The 20,537-nt window shown below is 41.6% G+C and overlaps 9 protein-coding genes across 11 annotated transcripts; 5 read left to right on the forward strand and 4 right to left on the reverse strand.

The window, feature by feature from the left end:
• Window positions 1-654: 654 nt before the first annotated feature.
• Window positions 655-2,294, reverse strand: LOC115768261. Its single transcript, XM_030712791.1, has 2 exons — window positions 1,391-2,294; window positions 655-1,038 (listed from the first exon to the last, which is right to left on the reverse strand). Exon 1 carries the CDS (start codon window positions 2,168-2,170, stop codon window positions 1,508-1,510), a length of 663 nt encoding a protein of 220 aa, XP_030568651.1. The 5' UTR covers window positions 2,171-2,294; the 3' UTR covers window positions 655-1,038; window positions 1,391-1,507.
• A 1,845-nt stretch (window positions 2,295-4,139) lies between these two features.
• On the reverse strand, window positions 4,140-5,963 carry LOC115768259 (cyclin-dependent kinase 7). Its single transcript, XM_030712788.1, has 2 exons — window positions 5,828-5,963; window positions 4,140-5,771 (listed from the first exon to the last, which is right to left on the reverse strand). Exons 1-2 carry the CDS (start codon window positions 5,891-5,893, stop codon window positions 4,779-4,781), a joined length of 1,059 nt encoding a protein of 352 aa, XP_030568648.1. The 5' UTR covers window positions 5,894-5,963; the 3' UTR covers window positions 4,140-4,778.
• A 401-nt stretch (window positions 5,964-6,364) lies between these two features.
• Window positions 6,365-7,315, forward strand: LOC115768277 (U1 small nuclear ribonucleoprotein A). Its single transcript, XM_030712815.1, has 2 exons — window positions 6,365-6,788; window positions 6,866-7,315. Exons 1-2 carry the CDS (start codon window positions 6,436-6,438, stop codon window positions 7,161-7,163), a joined length of 651 nt encoding a protein of 216 aa, XP_030568675.1. The 5' UTR covers window positions 6,365-6,435; the 3' UTR covers window positions 7,164-7,315.
• A 29-nt stretch (window positions 7,316-7,344) lies between these two features.
• On the reverse strand, window positions 7,345-8,218 carry LOC115768279 (thioredoxin-2). The gene has a single exon (XM_030712816.1). It carries the CDS (start codon window positions 8,126-8,128, stop codon window positions 7,640-7,642), a length of 489 nt encoding a protein of 162 aa, XP_030568676.1. The 5' UTR covers window positions 8,129-8,218; the 3' UTR covers window positions 7,345-7,639.
• Window positions 8,219-8,413: 195 nt separating this feature from the next.
• On the forward strand, window positions 8,414-9,145 carry LOC115768280 (thioredoxin-1). Its single transcript, XM_030712817.1, has one exon. The coding sequence runs from the start codon at window positions 8,794-8,796 to the stop codon at window positions 9,112-9,114; it is 321 nt and encodes a 106-aa protein (XP_030568677.1). The 5' UTR covers window positions 8,414-8,793; the 3' UTR covers window positions 9,115-9,145.
• Window positions 9,146-9,555: 410 nt separating this feature from the next.
• LOC115768274 (signal transducer and activator of transcription B) lies at window positions 9,556-12,552 on the forward strand. Of its 2 annotated transcripts, XM_030712811.1 has the most exons (3): window positions 9,556-11,364; window positions 12,077-12,159; window positions 12,238-12,552. In XM_030712811.1, the coding sequence occupies exon 1, from the start codon at window positions 9,725-9,727 to the stop codon at window positions 11,279-11,281; it is 1,557 nt and encodes a 518-aa protein (XP_030568671.1). In that variant the 5' UTR covers window positions 9,556-9,724; the 3' UTR covers window positions 11,282-11,364; window positions 12,077-12,159; window positions 12,238-12,552. The 2 variants fall into 2 exon arrangements, with proteins under 2 accessions (XP_030568671.1, XP_030568672.1); XM_030712812.1 differs by lacking the exons at window positions 12,077-12,159; window positions 12,238-12,552 and adding an exon at window positions 11,453-11,611.
• Window positions 12,553-12,719: 167 nt separating this feature from the next.
• On the forward strand, window positions 12,720-13,300 carry LOC115768281 (thioredoxin-1-like). Its single transcript, XM_030712818.1, has one exon. It carries the CDS (start codon window positions 12,898-12,900, stop codon window positions 13,222-13,224), a length of 327 nt encoding a protein of 108 aa, XP_030568678.1. The 5' UTR covers window positions 12,720-12,897; the 3' UTR covers window positions 13,225-13,300.
• A 1,432-nt stretch (window positions 13,301-14,732) lies between these two features.
• On the reverse strand, window positions 14,733-18,593 carry LOC115768282 (tudor domain-containing protein 6). Of its 2 annotated transcripts, XM_030712820.1 has the most exons (6): window positions 18,421-18,593; window positions 17,522-18,082; window positions 17,341-17,463; window positions 16,066-16,151; window positions 15,376-15,912; window positions 14,733-15,309 (listed from the first exon to the last, which is right to left on the reverse strand). In XM_030712820.1, the coding sequence occupies exons 1-6, from the start codon at window positions 18,508-18,510 to the stop codon at window positions 15,009-15,011; spliced, it is 1,698 nt and encodes a 565-aa protein (XP_030568680.1). In that variant the 5' UTR covers window positions 18,511-18,593; the 3' UTR covers window positions 14,733-15,008. The 2 variants fall into 2 exon arrangements, with proteins under 2 accessions (XP_030568680.1, XP_030568681.1); XM_030712821.1 differs by lacking the exons at window positions 17,341-17,463; window positions 17,522-18,082; window positions 18,421-18,593 and adding an exon at window positions 16,743-16,911.
• A 463-nt stretch (window positions 18,594-19,056) lies between these two features.
• LOC115768262 (something about silencing protein 10) lies at window positions 19,057-20,474 on the forward strand. Its single transcript, XM_030712792.1, has one exon. The coding sequence runs from the start codon at window positions 19,104-19,106 to the stop codon at window positions 20,409-20,411; it is 1,308 nt and encodes a 435-aa protein (XP_030568652.1). The 5' UTR covers window positions 19,057-19,103; the 3' UTR covers window positions 20,412-20,474.
• The last annotated feature ends 63 nt before the right edge of the window (window positions 20,475-20,537 follow it).

Consider the following 20,537-nt stretch of genomic DNA (forward strand, 5'->3'; position numbering starts at 1 on the left):
GGGTTCAAAGAGAAGTAGCACGGAATTGGATGGAACAAGAGATTGCAAACATACTAAAGACAATTCCGCTTATAATTTGCAATCGGTTTAAGCGCAAACTCAATTAGGTCCGAAATTGTGGTAACACCTAGATTTATAATCCCACGATCCCAAAACTTCTTAAGAAAACTAACTAACTAAATATATTTTGAAATAGTAGAAGACTTTGCTTCCACAAATGGTTAAAAAATTCAGGTCTAGACTTCTGCTGTGCGTTGATCATAAATCAGACAGTGAGCATATCAATCAGTCAAGCCGCTATACATCAAGCTATACATCTAGTATAGATTATTTTTCATATAGTTATAGTTCTAATGTATTTTTTCTTTTTCCATTATTACGTGTGAAATATTCCACAAGGTGAAAAATTCAGCTGACAAGATCTTACGGATTGGGCTCTGCGTTGACCATCAATCAATCAATCTGTTTAGATGTATAGATCTATTTTGATATAGTTCTAGTTATAATGGATTACTTTCTTTCCATTATACGGAAGAAATTTTCCAAATGGTGACTTAAGTTCGTTGATCATCAATCAATCTGTCAATCAGCTTAGCTGTACAGATAATTTTTGATATATGTAGTTATAGTTCCTTTTCCCCTATTTTTGATCACATACGACCTAATATTTTGTTGTAATCACTGTTTTTTCCTCCCTCCTCGTTTCTCACTCCATCCGTAAACTTTGCAGGGATCAAAAGTGCATTGGTGCGCCGCCCTTCCGCTCGCTGCCCGGCATTGATAACTGGTGTGAGGTCAACTGTTTGCGCTATCCGCCCAACTGTCCCGAGACCGCATGCCATTGTCCGTAAGTACAACATAACCTCACTCTATATATATTTCACTCACTTCTTATTATACTCATGCGTTCTCCTTTGTTGCATACAGTCAGGAGTGCGTGGCCATTGGTGAGCTGGAGGGACGTGAGGGTGCGGATACGTACTGCATGGACGAGTGTCTCAATTATAAATCGGAATGCCCGCGCGACAGATGCCGTTGCTTTTAGAACGAGACAAAACATATGCAAAACACACAGAGAGGGAGAGGAAGAGAAGAGTAAGAGAGAGAGAGAGAACGGTATACCAATTAGCTGTGCTGCCCAATTGCCAGAAAGGAGATGGAAGATGAGAAGAAAAGAAGCGAAACGAAAGAATTTGCGAGTTTTGAGCATTTTGTAACTGAATAGCTGCATTTGAATACGAATATATATATGTATATGCATACATATGTATATATATAAAAATAAATATATTTATATATATATATGTATGTATGAATGTGAATGTGAATCAAGCGGAGTTGTTCTTTGTGGGTTTAGATATATATATATATGAATATTTGATTTGCCTACTGTTGTTGTTATTGTTGTTGTTGTTGTTGCTGTTGTTGATGTTGTTGTTGTCGTTTTTGTTGCTGGCTGGTGGAATTGGGGGTCACAGCATCGCTTGGTCATGTTGGTCGCCACATTCTATTTGCGCTGCACATTGTCCTCGTAGAGGAATGGACGCGTGAAGGCCTCCAGCAGATCGCGCTGCTCCCTTAAGCGTCGCAGCTCCGACAATGGATTCGCCGTAGAGATGCGTCGCACACGGAACAGGGTCGAGACGGTGCCCGCAATTTGACCCCAACGCTCGCTAGCCCGCGATTGCATCACATCCGCGCAGAGATAATGATTGCGCCGCTCTGCGCTGGCCGTGGCATTTTGGCTAGCCGACGCGCGTGAGGATTGGGCCGCTGCCGCCGTTGTTGTTGCTGCTGCTGCCGCCGCTCCGGCCGCTCCGGCAATCGATTTAAATGGCTCGCTGCGTATGAGGACCTCAGCGCGCTCCTCGCGCGCATCCTCCTCGGAATCTTCGTGGGGCAGTGCCGCACATCGGCCGCAATCCAAATCGCTGACGTGCGCAAAACTGGAGGCAATACGTCGCAATGATGATGTTGAACACGCCGCGTTACCGGTCATGGCCATGGCTGCGGATTGAAAGGGATTGGCATCCGTGTTAACGGGATTGGAACGACTGCGCATTCGCCCCAAATTCATATTGGAGAGCTTATTGCCATAGCTGGTGCGCAGCTCGGCGCGTTGTCGGCGCGCCTCCTCTGAGCCAATGGCCAACTTTCTGCCCAGCGGCATGCTCCTGTCCTCCTGGTGCTGCTGCTGTTGCTGCTCCTGCTGACAATTTAGTACCAATCGATACCGTAACCAAAAACTGTTGCCGAAATGTTCGCTACGAATTTTGTTCAGTGACTGCTCAGTTTTATCCATATCCCAGCCCAGGACCACAACAAATCCAAGGCCAGCCTGGATGCGATATGTCCAGCACTGTCCATCACTAAATATAAATAAGTCATGTTGAGCGCGTCGTCGTCATTTTTTCTTCCGCGTCACGAACATGCACGACTCGTTTTAACTCGTTTCGACTCGTTATAAGTATAAGTATAAGTATAAGTATAAGTATAAGTATAAGTATAAGTATAAGTATAAGTATAAGTATAAGTATAAGTATAAGTATAAGTATAAGTATAAGTATAAGTATAAGTATAAGTATAAGTATAAGTATAAGTATAAGTATAAGTATAAGTATAAGTATAAGTATAAGTATAAGTATAAGTATAAGTAACAGTATAAGTAACAGTATAAGTAACAGTATAAGTAACAGTATAAGTAACAGTATAAGTATAAGTATAAGTATAAGTATAAGTATAAGTATAAGTATAAGTATAAGTATAAGTATAAGTATAAGTATAAGTATAAGTATAAGTATAAGTATAAGTATAAGTATAAGTATAAGTAAGTACAAGTACAAGTACAAGTACAAGTACAAGTACAAGTACAAGTACAAGTACAAGTACAAGTACAAGTACAAGTACAAGTACAAGTACAAGTACAAGTACAAGTACAAGTACAAGTACAAGTACAAGTACAAGTACAAGTACAAGTACAAGTACAAGTACAAGTACAAGTACAAGTACAAGTATAAGTATAAGTATAAGTATAAGTATAAGTATAAGTATAAGTATAAGTATAAGTATAAGTATAAGTATAAGTATAAGTATAAGTATAAGTATAAGTATAAGTATAAGTATAAGTATAAGTATAAGTATAAGTATAAGTATAAGTATAAGTATAAGTATAAGTATAAGTATAAGTATAAGTATAAGTATAAGTATAAGTATAAGTATAAGTATAAGTATAAGTATAAGTATAAGTATAAGTATAAGTATAAGTATAAGTATAAGTATAAGTATAAGTATAAGTATAAGTATAAGTATAAGTATAAGTATAAGTATAAGTATAAGTATAAGTATAAGTATAAGTATAAGTATAAGTATAAGTATAAGTATAAGTATAAGTATAAGTATAAGTATAAGTATAAGTATAAGTATAAGTATAAGTATAAGTATAAGTATAAGTATAAGTATAAGTATAAGTATAAGTATAAGTATAAGTATAAGTATAAGTATAAGTATAAGTATAAGTATAAGTATAAGTATAAGTATAAGTATAAGTATAAGTATAAGTATAAGTATAAGTATAAGTATAAGTATAAGTATAAGTATAAGTATAAGTATAAGTATAAGTATAAGTATAAGTATAAGTATAAGTATAAGTATAAGTAGAAGTAGAAGTAGAAGTAGAAGTAGAAGTAGAAGTAGAAGTAGAAGTAGAAGTAGAAGTAGAAGTAGAAGTAGAAGTAGAAGTAGAAGTAGAAGTAGAAGTAGAAGTAGAAGTAGAAGTAGAAGTAGAAGTAGAAGTAGAAGTAGAAGTAGAAGTAGAAGTAGAAGTAGAAGTAGAAGTAGAAGTAGAAGTAGAAGTAGAAGTAGAAGTAGAAGTAGAAGTAGAAGTAGAAGTAGAAGTAGAAGTAGAAGTAGAAGTAGAAGTAGAAGTAGAAGTAGAAGTAGAAGTAGAAGTAGAAGTAGAAGTAGAAGTAGAAGTAGAAGTAGAAGTAGAAGTAGAAGTAGAAGTAGAAGTAGAAGTAGAAGTAGAAGTAGAAGTATGCACACAAAATTAAGTTTTTGGCTTTGATAAATATATTAAGAAACATATATGTATGTATATATAATTTTAGACTCGCCTAAAATATATCCTTTATTACAAATTGCGTAATGTTAACGGTATTAATTAAAAGCAAAAAGGTGTTCATACAATACTTTGAAATGATTTCGAGATTCTAACAAAATAAATTGCATGTGGTTTAGTTTTGTTATTCGATGCAACCGACTTTAACGTATATACTGACTGACAAAAAGACCAGGAATATATATCCTTCTGGGGAAGGTTTTCTAGGCGTTACACAAAAAAAAAACCTTTCAAAAAGTATTTCGAAGCGGATATAAAAATGTTTTAAGGCAGGTTTTGAAACAGAATTAAAGGAATTAAAGGTCTCCTCTCAATTAATTGAACCAGTTTCGAACATTGTCTGAACTAGTTCGTTAGCGTGTTTAACAATTGAACCGTTTTCAAAGTTCGAACACAATTTCAGAGCTGTTTTTGAAAAGGCGCGCGCAGCCCGATCTTCAAGCATATTTCTACACAGTACAGTACACACTCAATAATAACGACTTAACACTTAATGAACTATGTGTGAGGCTTAGATGTTGCATTGAAAGCTGTTTTATAAAAAAAATAAAATAAATTGTAGCAAAAATTCCCTTACCTTTTATTTAGTATATTTGTGGCTATCGCTTAGTAACTAGTCAAATAAACTCTCTATGCAATTAGCATGTGGACTGGCAGCTGTTTAGAACATTAACTTCTTTTTTTGCGGCAGGACATTGCCGCGCACCGTGGTCTCGACCAGTTTGCGCTTGAGGCCCGGTTTCTCATCGGCAGCCGCATTGGCGCCCTCTTTGGCGGCCAATATTGCTGACGGCATGGGCAATTTGGGGCCAACTGTGGGCGCGGGCTTATTATGAAAATAAGGCATGCTGAGCGCTTCGCGGCACGAGCAGCGCTTGAGCGGATTCATGGCAAACAGGCGACGCATCAGCGTGATCATATCATTGCCGGCTGCTGTGAATATATTCTGAAGCGGTGTGCCCACAAAATGACGAAATTGTAGATAGTCATGGAGCTTGCTCAGATACGGCCACTCGGCCTCTGTGGGTGTGCCCAAAACGCTAAAGATGCGCGTCAGCTGATCCAGATCAGAATCGCCGGGCAGAAAGGGTACACGCAACATAAGCTCGGCGAGAATGCAGCCAACGGCCCACATGTCCACGCCGGTACCGTATTGGCGGGCGCCAAATAGTAGCTCGGGTGAGCGATACCAACGCGTCACCACATGATGGGTGTACACGCGATTAGGCGAACCAAAGCTCTTGGCCAGACCGAAATCGCCGATCTTTAAAACGCCATCACTATTGACAAGCAAATTGTTGGGCTTCAGATCGCGATGCAGAATCCAATTGACGTGCAGATATTCTAGGCCGCGCAGTGTCATTATGGCATACGCCTTAATGTTCGCCTGGGTGAGAATAATCTTGTTATCCTTGATGATCACCTCCAGATCGGTGTCCATAAAATCAAACACCAGCGACACATTCGACAGCTGGCCAAACACATCGACCAGTCCGATAATGTTCTCGTGCTGCAGCTCCTGCAGGATCTTAATTTCACGCAATGCGGTGCGATTGATGCCATCGCGTGCCTCATCGCGGCTGCCCTTCTTGATCTTCTTGACGGCCACAATTTGGCTGGTCACAGTGTCGCGCGCCTTGTACACGATGGCAAACTGGGCAGGGGTTGAAGGGAATGTATTGCAATGCGTATAGAAGATTAAATGCTTACCTGTCCTTCGCCGAGAAAGGACAGCTTGGCATAGCGATCCTTTTTGTCATCTCCAAGGGGCAACATGTGAACGTTTATGCATAAAATACAAATTGCAAGCGCTACCAAATTGAAATGAGCGTGCGTTCCAGCCGGCAAAACAATACACACCAGTGCTGCATAGCAAAGGTATCATATATATCGATAGCAAGTATCGCATAAAATCACAGCACTAGACATCGTAAGACTTATCGAGTACATATCACACTAACGCAAGAAGACCTACCGCTCTTACAAAATTATAATTAATTTTAATTTGATTATTCCTTTTATATTTATTATTAAGTGTTAGAATGACTAAAGTGATACAAAACATTTGTATGTCGACTACAGGTTGCACTGTCACTACACAAAATCACTGCATTATACACTCACGCTTAACATCCTATTTCGTTATTCACCATTTACTATCGCCTAAATTATATCGATATTGTATACACATCGAAAACATGGCGACTGTCAATGCAAAGCTGCATTGCACATCTCTAATCGGCTACGACCAAACGAGCATTTTTTTTACGCATTTTTTTCCATCAATTATTTGGTTGCTCTTTAAATAAAACAACAAAATGGATGTGCGCCCAAATCAAACTATCTACATAAACAATCTGAATGAGAAAATTAAAAAGGAGGAGCTCAAGAAATCGCTCTACGCAATTTTCTCACAGTTCGGCCAAATACTCGACATTGTGGCGTTGAAAACATTGAAAATGCGAGGGCAAGCGTTTGTCATTTTTAAGGAAATTGGCAGCGCCTCAAATGCCCTGCGCACCATGCAGGGCTTTCCGTTCTATGACAAGCCCATGCGTATTGCCTATTCCAAATCTGATTCGGATATTGTGGCCAAACTGAAGGGCACGTACAAGGAGCGGCCAAAGAAGGTGAAACCACCAAAGCCGGCACCGGGTGCTGAGGAGAAAAAGTTTGTATCAATTGTAATGCGTTTTCGAATTGGATGCCGTATATTAAATGTTTTGTTTTTTTTTTTACTTAAAACAGGGACAAAAAGAAGAAGCAGAGCAGCACCGAAAATTCGAATCCCAATACACAAACGGAACAGCCGCCAAATCAAATTCTATTCCTCACCAATTTGCCGGAGGAGACAAACGAAATGATGCTCTCAATGCTGTTCAATCAGTTCCCCGGCTTCAAGGAGGTGCGTCTGGTGCCCAACCGTCACGATATCGCCTTTGTCGAGTTTACCACCGAACTGCAGAGCAATGCCGCCAAAGAAGCGCTGCAGGGCTTCAAAATAACGCCCACGCATGCTATGAAAATTACTTTTGCCAAAAAGTAAACAACAGCGCATATTTTCCATTCAATATTGGGCTATATATACAATTATATATATATATACGCATATATATATGTAAGTGTAGGAAACTCGATTTGTGTGTGCCTCACGCGAATCTAATTTTTTTTTTGTAACGCTCCTAATTTAAAAATTATACTTAGAATAAATACAAAATACAAAGAAATGATGTTAAAAAAATCGTGTTTAGCTTTAAGTTGGCAACAAGTCAAGTTTAATGGTGATTTACAATTTGTTCAGGGCTTGTGTTTGTTAAGAGTTCGTTGTAGTGTAGTGTACGCGTCCTTAAGACAGTCAAGTGATCTCCAATGTTATGTTGTACAGTGTTCGGAATTCGGTCGGCATTGCTAAGTGTATTATGTTTTCTTGTATTTCGCTTTGGATTGTACTGGCATTTCGTTTTGTTTGCATGAGTTCTTCCGTTTACTTAAGTTAATACAGGTTATTCAATTGGTGCTAGCTTAGTTCTCCAGGACGCCCTCCTTGTCTAGGGCACTCTGCACACGCATGGGCATCTCGTGAGCGCCCTCGACCTCCTCATCAAGATCACAAATGGTGCTGCCGCTGGCAGCGCTCTCCGAGGATGTGCTCAGCTGCTGTTGCATATCCTCGTTCGGCTCATCGCTGTCGCTCACATATTTCTCCATCGATTTGGCCAATTTGTCCGAATTGCCGCCGACAAACACCTCCAGTACCTCGCCGCTCTTGATGAACACAAATGTCGGCATGCTGGTTATATTGTACTCAATTGTTATCTCCTCGTTCTCATCGACATTCACCTTTAGCACAACGGCACGCTCGGCATATGTGGCGGCCAGTTCCTCCAGTTTGGGTGCAATTATTTTGCACGGTCCGCACCAATTGGCGCAGAAGTCGATGACGATCAGCTTGTCGCCGGCATTGGACAGTTGCTGTTCGAAATCCTCTTTGCTTTGTATAACATGCACCATTATTGAAATTTCGCTGTGCCGATTATTTTGTTGGAATTTTTATTGTTTTTTTTTCAATGAATTTTTTCTATATTATTTATTTGTTTATTTTTTATTTATTTTTGTTTTTTTTTTTTTGTTGTCTGTTTGGTTTGTTGACGGAATAACATGAATTTCGAATATTTGCAACAATTTGGGTGTGCGCACAAGTTTCTGGAAATTTTTCGGCTCGACAGCTAGACAGCTGAAATGAAATAGGAAGAAAGGAAGCCTTGACTTCCAGTCAAAACGGAAAACAGTTAGCAGCTCGCATGTGTCTCTTAATGAATTGGCAGCTAAGTTTTTCGTTGAGCCGACGATTTCAAATGCAATTGTGAACTGCACGTGCGTCTATCGTCAATCGATAATCTCATCTGAGCGACAGGTGGCAACGCTCAAATGCTGGACGAGTACCGTTTGTTCATTTATGAGCTTGCATTTGTATGCATGCATCAAGATGCTTGTGTGTGTATTCGCCGCTTGAAAGCGCGGGAAACTTTTATATAGCCTTCCAGCTTGTAGTGCATTGCTGCTATAAATAGAGGTGCACAACGCGCATTCGCAAAGTTCTATCAAACTGACGAAAGACGTTTCAATCCAATTGGATTCTGTATTTTGTGTAACTGTTTTGCAAACTTGTATTCAAAATGTCGGCCATTCGCAGCGTCAACGATTTCTACAAACGCATCGAGGCGGCAGAAAACAAAGTTGTCCTGCTGGACTTCTATGCCACCTGGTGCGGTCCCTGCAAAGAAATGGACCCAATGGTCAAATCCCTGGCACGCCAATACGCCAGCAAGGCGATCGTTATCAAAGTCAACGTCGACAAATTTGAGGAGCTGGTGGAAAAGTACAAGGTGCGCAGCATGCCAACATTTGTATTCCTCAAGAGCAACCGCAGCTTGGGCAAAATCGTTGGCGCCGACGAGCACAAACTGACCCGCATGATGGCCAAAGTATGCAAATGAGCGCGAATTGAAGGCGGCGCGGCGCAGGCGTCGCTACCTAACCGTAAATTTAACATTTTAATATATGTATTGCTTAACTGTAACTGTAACTGTAACTGTAAGTGTAACTGTAACTGTGACGGCAAACAATTTATGTAATTTCCAATGCAAAAATAACCTCAAATTTGAAAATGTTTCTGTTTTTTTTTGCCTTAGAAGCATGCTTCTGTGATAGCTTTTAAGGTTAGAAACGATTATAAATTAATAATAAAAAATGACAAAGAGAAATAAGAGAATTGTTTGGCTTGATCTGTGTAACGGCAGCAATCGCAGCAGGCGAATGGCGTTCCTGGCGTTTGACTTCAATTTTCAGATTTTAATATCGTCCAGAGGAATCAAATAAAAATCATTTTCGTCACAGCAACATTCAACAAACAATCCTTTTTTTTTTTTTTTAGGTAGCGTACAAAATTTTCAAGTGCAACAAAAAGCGAAAAAAAAACAAAAAGAAAATCTCCTCGTCTAATTGTCGCGACACTTTGGTAACCAAAATTCGTTGTTGAGAATTCGTGGTGAAATCAGCCGATTCAGCCGATTAAGGTGGAGGAGGAGGAGGAGGAGTAGCAGCAGCATGTCCTATCAAATAAAGCGTACACCCTATTTCCGGCGCATGTTCAACAACAGCCGTCGCAACGGGCAACTGCAGCGCCTGCGCGAGGAATATGAACGGATACAGGAGTTTAACGATCGCACCATCGAGCTGAAGATGCGTCAGGTGCGACTGAAGCGTCTGTTCCGTGAAATTGAGGATATTAACGAGTCGCCGAGCACATCGAATGCCCAGCGCAGGCATACAACGCTGGTGCATTTGACGCCGGAGGCCATACAGGCCCAGCAGCGGCGGGAGCGACTCGAGGCGCTGGAGCGTGCCCGTGAGCTGGGCCAGGAGATATCCCGACGCAATGCCCAAATGGCCGAAAGCGGCGCCGGTTTCTATTTGCGCAGCGAACTCCGGCTAACGGCCAAAATGCGCGCCGTTGACGATGCCCGACGCGAGGCGCAGGAGCGACGCCAACGCGCCGCCCGTCGCATCAGCTACGGCAATGCCCAATCGCGCTCCAACATTGAGCGCATCGTGCAGAGACGCCAGCGTCGCCTGGTTACCGGTGATTCGGCGGCGACATCAATAATGCTAGATACCAGCCATCATCAGGCGGCCCAGCTGCCGCAGAGCACATCCAGCCACAATCAATTGCATCCGGATCTAATGAAGCGGGCAATGCTGCAGCAGCGTTTGCAATACGGCAACTCGCGCTCCAGCAACAATATGATGCGCAGCCAATTGGCTGCCGCGCATCGTGTCATGAATTGTTTATCGGCAACCGATACGCTGACGGACGAAACGGATCAGCTGCAGCAGCAGCAGCAGCTGCAGCAGCGGCAGCAGCTGCAGATGCAGCTGGATCATAGAGAGCAGCCGTTGACTGTTGCCCATTTCTCGCCCAGCTCCACCAGCAACAATATTGTCAACAACAACAGCAGCAACAACAACAACAACAACAACAAAAGCAACAAAAGCAACAACATCATCGTTGATTCGGAAACAGAGATGCAGACGGCAATGCTGCCGCCAACGGAGCCGGATATGATGCGCAACGACGATGTGCCCACAACGAGCCAGAATGCGCTCAGATTGGCCGATGTAACAACGGCAATGGCTGCCACCATAACGGACGCCAGCCAGCCGCCATTGGCAGCGGCGCGCTCGAACATAATGCTGCACGAAACGAAGTCGGATCGCGCCTCGCAGCGCTGGCATCGCATTCAGCTAACGTTGCCCTGGATTAAGGTTATGCACGATCGACCGTTGTTGGCTTCCAGTGAATTGCCAGCCGGACAGTTGCCCATTGGCGGCGATGAATTGGGCAACAACAACAACAACAGCAATAACATCGATAACAGCAACAACAACAACAATAATAATATGAATATTAATAACAGTTACTATAACCACAACAACAACAACAACAACAGCTCACCAACGGGAACGGGAGCCACAGATAACTACCAAAGTATCAGGGGACCATCGTTAATGCAAGAGGACTTGATGCAGATCATGGAGCTGGACAATGAGGGACAGTTGCCAACAATGCATGCACATTGCATTCATCAAGCATTTGGTCAATAGCTTAAACGACAAAATGTCTGTCCCATAAAAAGAGGCCCATATAACACCATCAGCAAGCTCCGATAACATCGTGGATTGTCAGAGTAAGTGCTTCCAGTCAACCATCAAATATATATGTATATCATTCCATCCAATTGTATCTATTCCATTGCTCATTTATGTTTTGGTCAGGCGCGTGACACGCGCTCGTGTCACGCACGACTCACCACAATATAGGCAAACGATTAACAAGTCGACTAACAAATACCCTATAGCCGGGCTTAATGTATGAATCATTGACAAATAATATATATATATACAAATTCATCATGATAGTTTTTAAGGAAATAATATAACAATATATACTTTTTTTAAATTGTATAAGAACAGCAAATTTATGTTTAACATAATGTATTGTACTTTAATTTATTCTAAAAATAAAAACAAAATGCATTTCTATTTACGCGTACATTTGTATTCAATTTTAGAACAATAAATTTCAATGATAAACTCATCAAAAATTAAAAACAAATTCATTTGGATTGTAAAAGTTATGGAAATTCCAAAATAAAGTAAAACATTTTCTATGGAATTTTAAACTATATAAATATACTGGACGGGGGCTGACAGACAACAAATAGGACAGAATCGAAAAACATTTAACTAAGTGAAGAGACTTAATATAAAGGGAAAATGCTCATAAACAAAATGGGTATATTCAAGACCTAATAGTTCTGAGGATCACACTAACAATAGAGTTGTAAATTTGACAATTAACTTTTAATTAATGTATTTTCTTCTTATTTCTTATTACAGGCATTTCATAAGACGAAACCGGATGGATCTGATCCCTATATCATATCTGTCAATTAAGTTTATTGGGCGATAATCAAGTTTTTGTATGCAATCATTATGAATTATTAAATATATTTATATTTTTTGATTGCATGTTAAACTGATTTTTTATTTAATTGCAGGCAAACACACAGTTCCTGCTCTAAATAATAACAAGATGTTTTATTGGGCCCGCGGATGCAATGGTTATATATATGTATATATTTTTAAATGTCAAGCCAGCCGACTGGAGAAACAAAATACGCCTAATGCGTATTGTAAAACGCCCTACACCCTTCAAAAAAAAAAAAAAAAAAAAAAAAAAAACACATCTACGAACAATCGACGACTAAATGCAGAAAATTGTATGCAACACAGTATGATATACGCGTATACCCTATATATAGACCGTATATGGGCTATATATATGGGCACGATATGATCCATTTGCTTTAAGTTGTATTAGTTAAGAATTTCATAATATTTATTTGTAAAATAAATTTAAAGTCGAAAGGAAAACTATAAGCAAAAGCAAATCGCCTTTAGCAAAATATTTCAAATAGTCGTAAGCGGCGCACGTGCGCACTGCGCATATCGCCAGTCGATAGGGTATTTATACGACGGGTGGCAACGCTCAAGCGCTGGATGAGTACCGTTTGTTTTATCTAATGCATTTATATGCATGTAACTGTGTAGTTACATTTACTTCCAGCCTGAACGTACGCTGCATCCAGCAGAAAATACTTCGACAGCCATCTGAAAATAAATCCAATTTTTCGTTTTAATACAAAGTGTTCAAAAATATGCCCACCGTTCGCACCGTTAGTGGATTCAATAAACGCCTCGTGGCGGCCAAAAATAAGGTTGTCGTGCTGGACTTTTATGCGAGGAACAGCAAGCCCTGCCAGGACATTGACCAGTTGGTGCAAACTCTCGAATATAAATACGCCAGCCAGGCGATAATCATCAAAGTGAACGTCGATAAATTTGACGAACTTGTCGACGAATACAGGGTGCGCAGCATGCCAACATTTGTCTTCCTCAAGAGCAACCACAACGTGGCCAAAATCGTTGGCGCCGACGAGCACAAACTGGCCCACCTGATGGCCGAAATGTGCGAATCTGAATGAGCGCGAATTGACGGCGGCGCAGGCGTCGCTACTTAACCATAAATTAAGCATTTTATTATATGTATTTGATGTAACTCTTTTAAATTCGGACACAGCCTAATATCACATTTGAAACTAACTCAAGAAACATCATTCTATTTTCTCTATTATTTTCATATGCTTGGCATTTATATTACTCTGTTCGCGAGGTGAAAAGGAGTATATTAAGCTTGCAATATTTGATACCCGCTAGAATGCCCGACTTCGACTTAGACACAATATGATACTATTATTATTATAGCACTGCTCTCTCAATCTTTATCGGGATTACACTTTAGCTTCAGGTTTACAGGATTACAGTCTTAGAATTGCCAAATAAAAACAAGTAAGAGGTTCTAGTCGGGAGCCCCCGACCCTGAACCCTCTTCTTCCAACTCCAAATGCACATATGTACTATTCTAGTCAAGTTTGTTACCTCCTAGCTCTTATTATTTACCAAAATTGCTCAAGGAACAGGATTTCGAAGAAGTTATCGATTATCGGAAACAAACTCTATCTGCGCGGGCACTAGGAGGACCTACACCAAAAATTTCAAGTCCCTAGCTCTTATAGGTTCTGAGATCCTTGCGTTCATACATACGGACGGACGGACGGACGGACAGACAGACGGACATGGCTAGATCGACTCGACTGTTGATGCTGATCAAGAAAATATATACTTTATGGGGTCGAAGATGCTACCTTCTGCCTGTTACATACATTTGCACAAATACATTATACCCTTTTTAGCCATTTTCAATGGGTTCAGGGTATAACGAGAAAGAAAGGCTATCTTCGGCACGCCGAAGATCTAATACCCTTGCAGACCCAACCCTTTCATAATGCTTATAGTGCTTTGTCCGTATCTAAGAAGCACAGGGAAAATAGTTAATGCCGAGTTTGGTCAAGATATCTTGATAAACAAAATGTTAATAATTTTCGACCGATCGTTCCTATGGCAGCTATATGATATAGTAGTCCGATCCAGCTGGTTTTAAAATATGTGCTGCGTGCAACAGAAAGAGGGACTTCTGCAAAGTTTTATTAAGATAGCTTTAAAACTGAGACTAGTTCGCATAGAAACAGACAAACGGACAGACGGACATGGCTCTATCGACTTGGCTGTTGATGCTGATCAAGAATATATATACTTTATGGGGTCGGAGATGTCTCCTTCTATGCGTTATACATTTCACGACAAAATTATAATACCCTCTGCAAGGGTATAAAAAGCGAAAGCAACATCTCAACGTGACAAGACACATATATGAATGTACTATGATTTACATGCATACAAGGATTTCATCAATATTTTGTTTACCTTTTTATTTGTATGTAAGCAATATTTGGAATATGGACAATATAATTGTTAAAATTGATGTCTGTTGAAAAATTCAGTCTCAAACTGTCCGTTTATATTCGGGTTTTATTTTGGTGCAAATCAATTGCACATGCAAACATATATACATACATATTAATATATACATATGTTCTATATTCGAAAAAATGGTCAAAAAAATCATTACCCATGCTTAGCATGGGTATGTCATGTCTGACATATGATCACGTGTTGTTAGTTTTTTAAATATATGTTTGTCAGTTGTCAGTTGGAAAGACAAGCCCATTAACGGGCTGTTTACAATAGATATAATTTAGAGTTCTGTCAAGTCGATAGTGCACCATATTAGATGCTTATATAGAGATTAGATGAAACATATATGAGCTCTATGTAAGCAATCACATTTTGATTTGTTGCGCTTGAATAATTAGGCTGCCAGCTCATTAAAAAAGTTGGGATGCTCGGTTAAGAACTGTTGCAGACGTTTCTGTTGCTCCTGTTTTAGCTTTTTGTGCGCCTCTTTGTTCAGCTTGCGCCAAGCCATCTCCTCGGGCTGGAATTTGACCAGCCAGTTGGCCAGCGCCTCTTGCAGGTCACGTAGAAACGGATTTGTCAGCTGTGGCGGCTGAAATTGCTGAAAGAATGTCGGCATATAGATGATATTATCGAACTTTTCCTCAAAGTCATCGGTGGCCGTGGGAAACACCTGCGTCTCGAGCATATCAAAGCTGTAAGCAAATTAAATTGTGTGCATACTTATGTATTTCCAATGGGTTGACCGCAGGGGCACTCACGTGGGCAGGCGCTCGCGCAGATAGCGCAAGCGACGACCACAATTGGCGGCACGCAACTCGGCGCTATAATTGTGACTGCGCCCGGCCATTTTGGCCTCGATTAACAAATCGCTAATGGTCGTCGTCTCCGAGCTGCTCTTGTTGAACAGATTTACAAAGAGTATGCGATCTTGAATATCAATATCCTTGATAACGGCATGCAGCTCACGTGCATGCACCAGCTGCTTAAACTTCGATGTCGCATTTTCGGGCCAATGCAAATCCAACGGATACACATCGGTCAGTGTGCCGCGCATCAAGAAAGCCGGCTGCTCTTTAAAGGTGCCGTGCAGAAAGTACAATTCCTTGTGTTGAACATTCACTCCCTTGCCATAGTCCAGCAAATAAACAGATACATTGTCAGCGTCAGCCAAGGGTTCGCTGACAATGCGTCCGCGACGCCAAGCAAATTCATGCAGCACAGCGCACATATATCCGGGCTTCATAAAGTAGCTCGGCAGCTGCCAGTCAGTGTCGCGCAGCGTGGAATAAAAAGTGCTGCACGGAGAGAGGCGATATTAGAAGTAGCAGGGCATTTCATATTCCAATAATATACGACACGATTCAGACACTTGCAGCACCCAACATGGATTGAATCGAGAATTTGAGCCAAGTGCATACTGAGTGCTCCGCCCGGTGTAAATTGCTTACGTTATCTGGTGATTTAGCTGTTCCAGCATATGCATGTCATAGTCGCCGTCAACAACATGAAACCAGAACTGAAACGGACTGTAGACCTGTCCAAAGAAACCGAAAACACGTTAGGCGAAAACAAGAAAGATTGCTTCTCTTCGGCATATCTTTGGCAACGAAGCAACGGACGAGCTGGCAAGAGTCCAGGCGGGTTTCCCTCTAATTGGTTCTGATAAACTCTGGTATTCGAGCATTCCTTGCTCCTACAAGCTAAGGAAGACAAGCTACCGGATAGGACACCTCGCAATCAAATATCATAGCCACAAAGCCTCTGCTGGAAGGAAGACAAATCAACCAAGAGAAAGCATTTGGGCAAAGAGTTTGCCTTCCCACCTCTGATCAGGGTAATACTTCCCTTCATCAGGGAGCTCGTGCAACTCCTGCTCACTTTGACAGACTCAGGCACAAAAGAGCCTCTTTCATAACTTGCGAAAAGCAATTGTTTCCAAGGAAGCTAGCTATATATATATAGAAGCGATGCAGTTTCGATTTGAAATCAAAAAATGATTCTATGACATCTTTATGTTATAGTCGAGAGATAGAATCAAACGGACGGACTAAGCTCGTCATCCCGATGAACAAAGTATACACTTCAATGCGTGAGATCGGTGTAATATAAATGCACAGAGACTCACCTCGGAGAATTTGCTAAATTGATTGAAAATTTATATTCCTTATCTTTTTTAAATTGCGGTTGTGCTTAAACATTTCAGCGAGAATTTGTGAAATCCAATAGATATGCTATTCGATTTAACAAAACCTCGCTGAAATCTTTAAGGACAACCGCACAGTCTGTTCCAAGTCGAATAACTCACAGAGACTAACTGGAAATATGTTTGATCGAAAATGCAAACAAAATCTAAATTGACACATAAGTCGAAGCCATCTTTTCAATGCACAATATCGATACAATAGCTGACCGCCATACTATATATATATATTCTTGATCGGCATCAACAACCGAGTCCATATAGAACTGTCCAACCGTATAAGTTTCCATATCTCTATCGTCATGACACTTTGCATTGGCTGCCTTGAGAAGAATGAAGCAAAACCTTGGTCAAACTCAGCAATACAGACTTCATTATTTTCAAACGACATGTGCAATGGCCGCATCAAATCGGACAACAAACAAAATGACGCTTCCGCATAAAATCCTTTCTCATCCGCATGAGGAACTTTAACCTTTACCCTTTGGGTTTATATGTGTAAATGGTTTCCACAGACACACACCTCGGATACAAAAAGCTTGAGCACATCTCCAATCTTAAAGCTCTCCGATATCGGCACTAGGGGCAGCTCAGCGCCTAGGGCAGCGGCTTCCTTGGGCTTGTCCACGCAGTAGATGGCATCTGACTTATATTGGAAAACAGTCGTTTAATATGGTTAGAGCTGGTTGGGCGGCGTTACCTACCAGCGCATATTCCGGCACAGCCGCGCGCGATTGAATAAGTTGTATAAAGTTGTTCATCTGGCGCTCAGCGCTCAGGTTTTCGGTGTTTAGGATCTGCTCCGCCTGCTGATTGTCTGTTAGGGGAAAACGAAATGGATTTGTGCAGTCTGTCATCTGTTCCGGCTCTTCCTCGTCGCTATCGATGGCCCACAGCTCTTGGGCCAAACGCTGAGCTACATTAGACTCGCTGTCAACGCAGCCGGACTCGCCTGACTCCTGCATATTTTCATCCGCACTCATCATCATCATCACCGGCTTTACGGTGCGGTAATCCAATGTGCCTAGCCACGCCTCTAGATGATTGTATTTCCTTACGGTTTGCGGCAATAGCTCAATATATTTGCGCTCAGTCTGATCGCCACTATCTGACGATGATGTCTGCCCACTTTTGAGGCGTTTTGCTGAAACCGCGCCAAGTGCCTCATTTCCATTCTTTGGATCCTGGCATAGTTTTACAAGAGGAGTGCCAGCCTTTAATTGGCGAGCTAGTACAGCAGCGCTCACAAGATGTTCTCCGTCAGACTGTAAAATATATATATTCGGTGCATACTAAGAATTACAAGTACGTATATACTATTGAACGAGAATAAATATGGAGTGTCCCTTTGCGAACGCTCCGATTTCTCTATTTCTTTCTACATACAAAATTGCTTGGGATATAAAAAAAAAAAAGAAAGGTTATGTTCGAATTTGACAGGACTCTGGAAGAAGAAAAGGCTTAGCCGCTGTCTCAAGGGTGCAGCTTGTTTCATGTGTAATACCTTATATATAATATAAAATATTAACTTAGATCTGGGTAAAGATTTACGCCAGTTGGAAAGTCTCCGATCATGCACGGACGGGTTTTGCACATAACTTACCTTTGAATTAGATGCTGCCATTTTGGAATCCAGCTCACTTTTCAATTGTTCACCTTCCGCTGAGCACTCCATATTATCTTGAATATCCATGATTTAATAAATGTCTTCGCCTCGTTTCCTAAGGCAGCACACGCACTTACACATACACCAAAGACAAAAAAATAACTGTAAAAGCCTTCGCTTCCAAGGGTGGCAGCACTACACCAACAAGATGGCAACGCTCGTTTTAGTGCATGCAACGATACCAAGTAACTAGTCACTGCGTTTCTGCTTAATAGATCACTACACAGGTTTATTTTGTATATCATGTATATAATTTTATATTTTACATTTTAAAAGCTAACTGGAATGCGCAATGACTTTCACCTTGAAGTTAAGTAAAAACTGAATATTATAAAAAAAAACATATAAAATGTGGATATGAAATTTCTATACAATATAAAGCATATTGTTGCGAATGATTCTGCATATTTCTTTCAAAAATCGCGGCTAATTTTGAGTCTTCAAGTAAATATACATTTTTCGATACATTACATATCGATACCTGTATTCGGCCTGTCGATTTAATCACAGTTTTTTGCGATGTTTAGTGACTGACGTCAATTTCGCTCATCCCTACGGCGGACATTTGTTTACGGCACGTGTTAGTGGCCGAATAGTTTCAAAAATACTAAAAAAAAAAAATGGATAGCGAGGCGGATGATTATGAGCCCACCGATTCGGAACAGGAGTACGATGAGGATGAGCGCGAGATATTGAGTGATTTGCGTAAAGAGCGCAAGAAACGCGCCGAGCAGAAAAATCAAAAACAGGATATTCTATCATTTAGTGACAGCGATGATGATGATGATGAAGACGAGGACGTTGTGGGCGAACTGATGCGCGACAGCGATATTGAAGGTGCCGAGGACGACGATGGCGATCTGCCCGACACCATGGACTGGGGCAGCAACAAGCGAACCTACTACAATACCGATTTCGTCGATCCCGACTACAGCAGCTACACCGCTCAGGAGGAAGATCTGGCCTTGGCCGAGGAGGAGGAGGCCAAAAAGATTCAGTTGCGTTTGGCCAAGCAACTGACCGAGGCTGACTTTCAGCTAGACGACATGGGCGAGCCAGCTGATGCAAGTGACGACGATAACGAGGTGGCCATAAAAAGCATCAAAGTGCCCACAGATCTGAAGGGGCTTACGGAGCGCGAACGTCTGCAGCTGCTGCAAAAAGATTCACCCGAATTCATGGGCCTCACCCAGGACTTTCGGCAGCAGCTGAGCGAAGTGCAGCAACTGACGTCGCCCGTTCTAAACTATGTGCGCAATCATCAGGTGCCCATGGTCCCGGCTCTGCAGTTCGCCACTCTCTACCAGAACGTGCTGCTAACCCACTGTTCGAACGTGTCGTTCTATTTGCTGCTAAAGGCCAAACGCTGCAGCATCAAATATCACCCGGTGGTCAAACGCCTTGTGCAGCTCAAGCAGCTTCGCGACCAGCTGGCCCCACGCTACGAGGAGTACATACGCCCACAGCTGGAGGCGCTGCTGGAGCGCATTCAGGATGGCGATACATTCACCGTACTGGATGTGGCGCAGCGCAAGGCCAAGCTACAGATACTCGAAAAGTACAATGAAACCAAGCTGCAGAAGAATGGGCATGCTGACAAGGATGCTGACGATAATGACAATACTGATGATGATAATGACGACGACGACGAGAAGCAACTGCCAGATCTGGCCGACGAGGAGCAGGAAGATGACGAAGAGAATGAACGACGCGGCATCACCTATCAAATGGCCAAGAATAAGGGTCTAACGCCGCATCGCAAAAAGGAGTTGCGCAATCCGCGCGTCAAGCATCGCGGCAAATACCGCAAGGCGCTCATCCGCCGTAAGGGTGCAGTGCGCAGCGTACGCACAGAAGTGAAACGCTACGGCGGCGAAGCATCCGGCATTAAAGCCACCGTCACCAAAAGTGTCAAATTTAAAACGTAGTCCATTTAGTCCTAGTGTATATAACATGTATGTAGGCGCCTTAAACTTTATACTAAATTTTGTTTTCTACACAAGTTTTGACTTTGATTTGCGCGTGTATTGCCAAAATGCGCATGTATTAGTGTG

The sequence above is a fragment of the Drosophila novamexicana genome, unplaced genomic scaffold (genome assembly GCF_003285875.2).
Source record: "Drosophila novamexicana strain 15010-1031.04,08,12 unplaced genomic scaffold, DnovRS2.1 tig00001741-arrow-arrow-pilon, whole genome shotgun sequence".
Lineage (NCBI taxonomy): Eukaryota > Metazoa > Arthropoda > Insecta > Diptera > Drosophilidae > Drosophila > Drosophila novamexicana.